This window comes from Chelonoidis abingdonii, chromosome 11 (genome assembly GCF_003597395.2).
Source record: "Chelonoidis abingdonii isolate Lonesome George chromosome 11, CheloAbing_2.0, whole genome shotgun sequence".
NCBI lineage: Eukaryota > Metazoa > Chordata > Testudines > Testudinidae > Chelonoidis > Chelonoidis abingdonii.
In genome coordinates, this window is record NC_133779.1 from 52680359 (window position 1) to 52689392 (window position 9034).

Genomic DNA, 9034 nt, shown 5'->3' on the forward strand with positions numbered 1-9034 from the left:
CATCCGAATGTGGGAAAGTTTCTGGCTGTGATGCCATGAGAGCTGTACAGAAGCCAAAGTCGAGTTGAAGGCCGGGCTGGTGGTACTAAGCGATCTGCCGACGGTGCGGCTTGAAACCTCAGAGAGCCCAGTCTGGGTGCTGGAGGCCGCAGCCTCCTTTCTGGGGGCTGCTGATGCAGGCACTCGCCTGTTCGCTCCCCTCAAGTCATTTCACATGCAAACTAGGGAACAGCTTTTGTTTTACAGGACCTGCTCTAGCGCCAGGCTGTTTCCCAGTCCTGCCTCAGACAAGGGCTGGGCCGGCCAGTCATTTCCTCTGATGAATTCTCAAGAGGGTGGAAGGCTTTATTTTAATGGTGATCCATGGCGGTGGGGGGCGGGGGGAGAACAGCTCCCTGCCCTTACCCTGCTCTCGGCAGATCACCAAGACCTGCCCCATTCAGCCATGTTTGGTTTCTTTTTCCCCCGCTTACTTACATGTCAGCACCACCATACCTGGCCTCTCCTGGCTGTGCTGGAGGCTGCAGAGAGCCAACTGTGTGTTCCTAGAGACTGGCGGGGTGGGTGCATGTCTGACTCTTTAACAAAGAAATCCTTTCTCGCCAATCTCTCTGTGTTTGAGTTAAATCCCTGGTGCCAGCGTGCAGCTCCCTGCGGAGAGGAGGGGGAGCTGGGCCAACAAGGGGCACTTTTATTACATATAAACAGAGCTGGCTCTCAGGATTGATTGCAGGAGCAGCGCGATTGCCAGGGAAAGGGTGGGGAGGGCGCCAGCAAGGAGGGGGACAGTCTCATCTCTCTCCTCTTCCTCACTAGGGGATCTCTAAGACACAGATCTCAGGGCAGGGGGTCTTCCCATCTGGGCCAAAGCCCCCCACAAGATAGAGCTTGTCATTCCAAAGGCATGTGCGGTGCCCGACTCTCTTCTGGCCCCGATCTGAGCAGGGGAAGCGGAACCAGCTCGGGGGCGAGCATCCTGGAAAACACAATAGGAAAGGAGCAGCTTGATGCTCTCAGACGGCCAGGCCAAAGTCGATGCCCACCTCCCTCCACCCCTCTTGCTGTGTTATTTCCCAGGCCAGTCTCCAGGTCACAGCTATTGCACATCAAAGATGGCAGCTGTTACAAAACAGATATGGGCTTGGGACTCCTCCAGGATTTAAATAAAAAACAGGGAGAATGGGATTTAGGGAGGACTGGGAACCAGGACGCCTGGCTTCTAACCCCAGCCTTGTCCCTGAGTGACCATCTCGTGCCTCAGTTTCTCCATCAGTGAAATGAGGATGATAGCTCTTTTCATAGGAGAGCTGTTACAATTCAAATGATCAGAGGCACCATGCGGCAGGGACTAGTACCCTGCTTCCTCCAGATGGCCCACCTTGTCTAGCCTCCCGTCACTGACAGCAGCCAGCGTCAAAAGCTACAGAGGCAGATATTAATGACCAGGACCCTCCCCTTGCCAAACATACCACACCTGTGCCATGCAATACATTCCTTCCTGACCGCCAGCCCTCTCATGCCCTGAAGCATGAGGACTGAAAACCCTTAGAAGTTTCTCCTGGCTACTGGGACCGCAGGGGCTGCCTTCAGCTGTGTCAATGTTACAATCCCTTCTTTGTAATCCTCACTAATCAACTTGCCTCCGCTGCATCCTGCAGCAGCGAGTTCCACAGGGGAATGATAACATTGCAATGGAAAGTATTTCCTTTTTTCAAGAAGCTGCCTTATGAAAATGACCAGCAGCAGCTTCCAGGGAGGGCAGGGGAGACTGTCATTGGTCATTAGCAAGAGAAATTGGCTTTTATTGAAACCCTACACAAAATAAGCCTCTATTGACTGCAGGAAAAATATTAATGTTTTATTTAACTGTGTGTGTTTTGAGGGCACATTTGGCTCTGCTCTAGCTCTCTAAAGCTCTCCTTATCTGGCCCCTGGCCGTGTATGCCTGAACACCCCCCAATGGTTGACGTATTTATCCTCAGAACACCCCCAGGAGGCAGGGCAGGGCTGTTACGCTCACTGTACACGTGAGGAATGGAGGGACTATGGCCTTGAGATTCACAAAAATGCCTAAACGCCAGGCTTAGGTATTTATGCACCTAAATCCCAGTTTAAGGCTCCACTGCGAATCACCAAATTCCCACTGGCCCCGTAGGCGACTATGCTTGGCACCGACATATTTGCAGGCAAAATTTCTCTCGGTGTCTGCGTTCCTGCCTTTGGGCACATGCATTGCTGACCCCTGTAGATGCCCATCTCCCACCTGAGTCCCGCAGTGATTCTTGAACCGGGGAAGACAGACGTCAAGCCGCCTACCTTGCAGGCAGGATCTGATCCAGCAGGTGTGCTCAGATGCTGCCCTGGAGGTGAGGTTACACACAGCACCTGTGGGGGGAGGCGGTTGGAAGAGCAAGACACCCCTCCCCCACACTTATAACTCTTAGCCCAGTGGTTAGGATGCTCACCTGGAGCGTGAGTGACCCCTGGCTCAAGTCCCTCCTCCCCCAGTAAAGTAAGGGATTTGAACAGGGATCTGCCATCCCTCAGCCGAATACCTTAACCACTGGGCTATGGGACAGTTTGAGACTGGGCTCGTCAATCTCTCCTGGTGTGGCTGGTGCACTTCTGATAACTAAAGAGTCAGTGGAGCAGAGGACTGGGTCCCCACGTCCCGGGGGAGTGCTCGAACCACCAGGCTACAGAGCCAGTCTCATGCTTTTACTTTCTCTCTGTGGTCCAACTGTGACGTTATTAATATAATCTATGACCGTATCGATCACTGGTGCAACCACTGTTACATATTTGCAGCAAATATCGTACAAAGGTTGTCATGTAAGGTGTCTCTGGAAAGATTATGATTTGTTAATTATGATTATGCTATCGGTATGTGTGTATCATTTTTGTAGCTGAAGTTATGAATATTGGCTATGTACTTGTGTATCTCTATCTTTTTCCTTTTATGAATAAACCTTTAGATTTTAGATTCTAAAGGATTGGCAACAGTGTGATTTGTGGGTAAGATCTGATTTGTATATTGACCTGGGGCTTGGTCCTTTGGGATTGGGAGAACCATTTTTCTTTTACTGGGGTATTGGTTTTCATAACCAGTTGTCCCCATAACGAGTGGCGCTGGCGGTGATACTGGGAAACTGGAGTGTCTAAGGGAAATGCTTGTGTGATTTGTGGTTAGCCAGTGGGGTAATACCAAGGTCTTCTCTGTCTGGCTAGTTTGGTTTGCCTTGGGCTGTAACTGCCCTGCTTTGAACAATTCGTCCTGAATTGACACTCTCAGAAGTGTCCCACCAAAGCCAACATCATCACACCAACTCACAATGAACAGGAGAGGTGGAGGGAGCCCCCCCATCAGAATAGCTCGTAACCCAACAGGTTGGGATGCAAATCTGAGAGGTGCAAGACTGCTCTTTCAATCCCTTCCCGTATCGGGCAGAGCGGGGACGTGAACTGGGGTCTCCCACACTGCCTGATTGCTGGGCTGAGAGATATAAGGGAAGGGTCTCTTGCATCCCCTTGCCACAAGGAGCTGGAGGTGCAGACTTCCAAAGAGGGGTCCTGACTGTGGAACAAGGTGTGGGGCTTAAGACACACCCCTCTTGTCAGGATCTCCCATTGGCTAGCCTAGGTGCCTACCTCCTAGCCAGCTGGCTTTTGCGGATGACTGTCCAAGATGACTCTCCCCATTGGACATGTAGGGAGCCCGGGGGCAAGCGGTGCCTTTGGAAATTGCAGCATGTGCCTGTGGGCTTGGCTAAAAGTACCTTTGTGAATCTAGGCCCCTGTGACTTGCTCAAGGTCCCCCAGGGCATCTGTGGCAAATGGGGACTGATTCAAGGTTTCTCCGGCTAGCCCACTAGCCACTGGGCCATCCTTCCTTCCAGGCCATTCTTCCATTCCTGGTTGGGTTTGTGACATTTGAGGTGATGGAGCCAGCTAGCTGAATAACCAGCCTGGAGTTGGTAATTTGCACAGGAAGACCAAAATTCTCGGTCACACTCGGGCCCCAGCAGTGCGTGGTGCACAGGGCATTAGCGTAAAGGAGAGTCCTGGTATCGCTAGCCCAGACCATTAAAAAATCCCGAGCCAGGCCCCAAAATCAGGACATTCAAAAAAAAACTTAATATGATTTGGGTTCTTCCTATTCACTGTCAGGCTTCAGGGGTCACATGTTTGCACACTTGTCTCTGCAGGTGGGAGAGCTATAGCCTGACTTTTTTACAAGGTCAGAGCTGTGTTTCACCTCTAATCTCATGATTCCAGGAGCCGGGACTTTGAGAAAAACACTAGATCTTGCAAGATGCGCTATAACATCGTGAGAGGTGGCAACACTGGAACCCAGACCCAAATCGCCAAATGCCCAGCTCTGAAATCCTCCTCTCATATCGTACCATGGCTGGGAAAGGCTGACGGAGAACGGGGGCTGCAAACTATGCCCAGCCCAGGTCTGGATTGCCAGCTCAATGGGATTGCAAGATCCGTCCTGACTGACAGATGAGGACAGCCTGAGAGGTCACTTTCATCTTCACTCCCCAGGGGCAGCCTGTGGAAACTACAGCTCCCAAGAGGCAACAGAAAACGGCAAGCAGGATGGAGTGATGCATGCTGGGAACTGTAGTTTGTAGAGGCTTCACTTCAGCATCAAGGGGAAAGCGTCTAGAGGGAGGCTGCATGGGTGGAGAGCTCTGCGGAGAGGTAAAGGCTGCCCCCATGGATGTAGGATGTGACACTAAGATTCCTGTCTCCAGTATGAACACCTGACACTTGAGCTAAAGGAGACTACTCACTAGCTCTGTGCAGTACGGGGGCTGTGACACACAGACTCAGCAGTTCTGATTCCACCCAGTGGAGGGAAGTAGTATACACATACATGAGTGTGCCCGTTCTCTCCTCTCTTACTTGTATCGTAGACATAGAGATCGTTACAGATGGTGTCTCGCCCCTTCGTTAGCGTCTCCCCACCAAAGGCCACCGCGAAGGGACCCACCACGGTGCAGGATTGGTGCCTCAGGCCTTTCGGAGCCTGCCGTGAGCCATTCTCGGAGCCAACCAGATGAGAGAGCTGCTCTGTCATCTTGGGGGCATGGATGGACTCTAACTAAGAGGAAGGAAAGGGAAGAAGCAGGGTCAGTTTGTGGATTTGCCCGCTACCCTACTCCAGCCTGGCCTCTCCCACCAGGGGGCCCTGTGGGGACGGGGGCAGGAGCAAAGGGCTCATTCTGGGGCAGTGACAGCCCAGAGCCAGACACTCACGTGGATTTTCCCCTTGCCCCAGCGCCCGGCCACCTCGCAGTCGGAGGAATCACGGCCCCCGAACACCACCAGCTGGTAGCCACCTGTATCACGGAGCAGCATGGCCGAGTGTCCAGCCCGAGAGGCTGTCCGCGATTCCTCCTCCTTGTACCTAGAACACAGAGAGGCGTTACGGGTGCTCAGCATGAGCACCCACAGTGCCCAGGGGTGGGAAGTACATGGGGCCCTGGGACCTGAGCACCTTAAACTTTGAGGGTGTGGAATCTAGCTGGGCCGAACCAAAACCCTGGATCCCAACTCTCCTGGGCATCGGGGAGTTGATAATCCAGATCTCAAGCCCAGTGGGTACTGCAATGGCCATTTCTAGGGCACAGTCCTCCCAAGTGCTTGGCACAGAGCCGATGGCCCCTTCCCCCACAGCCTGGACCTCAACGGGACAGCCCGGGGCTCTGGGGTTCCCGTAGGTGAATCCCTCTAAGGGGTGCGCCCAAATTCAAACCCACTGCCCAGTTTTAATCAGATACCACCCTGCAGAGGGGTGGGCAACTCAGCCCAGCCACCCCCATGTACACCTCTCTCAGTGTGGTGAGGGGGCCCATCCCTAGAGCCCCCTCGGGGAGGAAGGGACCTACCAGTAGGTCTTGGTGGCAGGGTTGACGCGCAGGGTGTAGATGCTGGCGAAGCGCCTCTGCGTGCGAAGCCCACCCTCTCTGCCCACCACCCGCAGCTCATGCTCTGACACCTTGGTACAGGTGTGGCTGCTGAGCCCCACAGGGGGGTCGTTGGAGGGCCCCTCGGCCCAGCGCTCCCACTGTCCCCGCTCGGTGTCCCAGCAGCATACGGCCGAGATCCTGTGGGCACCATCCCAGCCCCCCACCACACACAGCCAGCGGTTGGCCAGCACAGCCGTGTCATGGTGGCTGCGCCGGTCCCCGCCGTTGGGGCCCACTGTCTCAGCCGTCAGCAGGGTGGGGTCGAAGGCCACCATGTCCCCCAGTGGGGGCTCCTTGGGCTCGCCCGACTTCAGCCCCCCAAAAAGCAGCAGCTTCCCTTGCACCACGTCGCACGAGTGGTAGGCGCGTGCAAACAGGGCGTCCCGTGCGATGGGCTTCCACGCCCAGCTGCTGCCCGTGGCCATTGTGTCGGCTCCCACCTGCAGGGGCAAAGCACCACCAGCCAAAGGATTCGCCTGTAAGGGAAGCAATGGGGTTAGTGAGCAGGCCTGGCAGTCAGGACTCCTGGGTCCTGTTCCCAGCTCTGCCCTCGCTTGCTGGGTGATGTCAGGCAAGTCACCTCCCATCTCCCTACAGAGGGGCTGTCAGTACTGAACGGTGTCTATTGTACATGTTCAGCATCGCCCTCTGCTGGATGGAATCACAATGGGTCAACTGTGTGTCATAGGCACTACACCACTAAGAGCTCATGGCGATTCTCTCTCACTCATCCCTGCAGTATCTCAGATAAAGGCTCCCTCATGCTATAGGAATTTGGAGGCAGATTTTAAACTCTCCCTCAGGTGTGGATGGGTTTTGCCCCGTGAGGCCCTATGAGACACCTAAAATCATGCTCGTTGCAATGGGTGCCGCTTGGAAGGCCAATTTTGGAGAACTGTCCTGACCCTGATCGCACCTGCCCCTGCAATCAGAGCTACACCCTACTAGACACACTTGTGCATCCCCCCACCCCCTGTGCACTCCTCCCCACCCAACCCCCATGCACCTGCATGCTGCACACCTCCCCTCATGCACCCACACACACAGCTCCCTTCACCACCGCGCCCTCATGCACCCACCCGCACAGCTCCCCTCCCCACCCCCATGCACCCGCACACCCACCTCCCCAGCCAACCCCCATGCACCCACACGCACACCTTCCCGCATGCACCCGCATGCACACCTCCCCACCCAATCCCCATGCACCCGCATGCACACCTCCCCACCCAACCCCCATGCACCTGCACACACACTTTCCCCCATACACCTGCACACACACCTCCCCAGCCAACCCCCATGCACCCACATGCATTCCTCCCCACCCAACCTGCATGCACTCCTCCCCTCCCTACCCCACCCCCATGCACCCACACCCCCTAAACCCACGTGCACACCTCCCCTCCCCATGCACCCACACACACTCTTCCCCACCCCACCCCCATACACCCACCCACACTCCAATCCCACCCACACTCTTACACCTACATGCACACCTCCCCTCCCCACCCCCATGCACCCACACACACTCCAATCCCACCCAACCCTCCTGCACACCGCAGCAACTGCAACACCGGGGGGGTAGGTATAAGCACACTGAGAGTTTCTCTTCGAGTCGAAGAGAAGGTGCCCCCTGTGTCTGACGATCTCGATCCGGATACTTGAATAATGTGCTATCCATAGTTCTACACTCGAACGGCTCCGCGTAATAGCCACGCCTGCTGAAAGCCGCAAGCCCTAGAAGTCTCAACTTATGACGCTACGGGGACCTACACAGAGATGTGTTCTCGATGAATTTCGACTCACCACAACACAGAGACGGAGTCGGACTCGCCATTATGTCGCAATAGCTGTCGTGACACCCCGTGGTCAACCCAGGTGGTATCAGTACGAACGCGATCTGGCTATACCTCCCAGTAGGTGTGCTGAAGGACCGGTGGAGTAAGAGACAAACGTCCAGCGGCTTCAAGAGTTGGTAGATGATGTTAGTGAGAGTCACCACAATCCATCGTCAAGTCGTGCTCCAACATCGGATTAATTACAGTCCGATAACCTATAGATTCGAAATTAATCGTGGCTCAATGTGCATCGGAACAGCCTCGCGATTGGTGTAGTGTGAAGATTATTCGCACTAGTACCCCATGCACACCCACAACACCCACCCACCCACCACAGGCTCAAATCCACACCAACCTCCATGCACCCGCATGCACCCTCTCCCCCATCACACCCCACACACCCACCCACACGCTCCAATCCCACCCCAACCTCCATGCACCCCCGACCACAAAAGACAACCCACCCATCTCCCCTCCCCACCCACACCCCTACGAGCAGTGAAGGGTCAGCGGCGGCTCGGGCCCGACCCGCTCTCGCTTTCCCAGGCCCCCCGCTGCAGGAGCCCGCGGCCCCGCGCCGCCCCCTAGCAACGGCCCGGCCCGACGCGCTCTGCGGCCCGCCCGCCCCGGGGCAGCCCCCGGCCGGCGGCGGCGCTGGGCGCTGCAGGTTCCCGGGCGCTCGGGGCTGGGGTGCAAACGGGGCCGGTCCCGCCGCGCACAGGCGCTGCTGCCAGAGGCCTTTGAAAATCCCGCTAGTGGCCTAAAGAGCTTTAAAAATCCGGCCTGCGCCCCAAAATCCTCCCGCGCTGTCACTCCACTCGCTGCCCACAGAGTGCTGGGGGGGGGGGCTGACCCAGCTGGGGTGCAGGACCACACGGGGGGCAATCTGCCCCAGGCCCCGAGGGGCCCCCCACAAGAATACAGTAGGGCAACTTTTTTTTATCTAAGCCCCCCCCCCCACCACCCCAAAGTTGCTTTGCCCCAAGCCCCCTGAATCCTCTGGGTGGCCCTGCTGGGGTGGCCCCCCTGCAGTGGTTGCAAAAATAGGAGTGGGGCAGAGGGGCTTCTGCACCCACACCCCAGGTTCAGGGTGTCCCGACAAGGCCCCTCTTCCCTGGCCGATCCCAGGCACTGAGCTGCACCAGACAGCTGGATTCCCTGGAGTATTTCACCTGACCTAATTAGAATGGTTCTAAATGTTGCTGGTGTTTAAAAGAATCC

General features: G+C 56.0%; 1 protein-coding gene across 2 annotated transcripts; it reads right to left on the reverse strand.

Moving 5' to 3' along the window:
• Positions 1-260: 260 nt before the first annotated feature.
• On the reverse strand, positions 261-8312 carry KLHDC9 (kelch domain containing 9). Of its 2 annotated transcripts, XM_032781269.2 has the most exons (5): positions 8307-8312; positions 5898-6454; positions 5266-5416; positions 4912-5110; positions 265-976 (listed from the first exon to the last, which is right to left on the reverse strand). In XM_032781269.2, the coding sequence occupies exons 2-5, from the start codon at positions 6401-6403 to the stop codon at positions 813-815; spliced, it is 1020 nt and encodes a 339-aa protein (XP_032637160.1). In that variant the 5' UTR covers positions 6404-6454; positions 8307-8312; the 3' UTR covers positions 265-812. The 2 variants fall into 2 exon arrangements, with proteins under 2 accessions (XP_032637159.1, XP_032637160.1); XM_032781268.2 differs by lacking the exon at positions 8307-8312 and having other exon boundaries at positions 261-976; positions 5898-6565.
• Positions 8313-9034: the final 722 nt, after the last annotated feature.

What these genes read in the sequence shown, in the direction of transcription:
- KLHDC9 (XM_032781268.2), bottom strand. Translation starts at nt 6,565, where the DNA reads ATGGGAGGTGACTTGCCTGACATCACCCAGCAAGCGAGGGCAGAGCTG. An exon ending in CCTGCCACCAAGACCTACTG is followed by an intron (nt 5,417 to 5,897) that starts GTAGGTCCCTTC and finishes TCTGTGTTCTAG; the next exon opens with GTACAAGGAGGAGGAATCGC. An exon ending in TCTCTATGTCTACGATACAA is followed by an intron (nt 977 to 4,911) that starts GTAAGAGAGGAG and finishes TGTGTTTTCCAG; the next exon opens with GATGCTCGCCCCCGAGCTGG.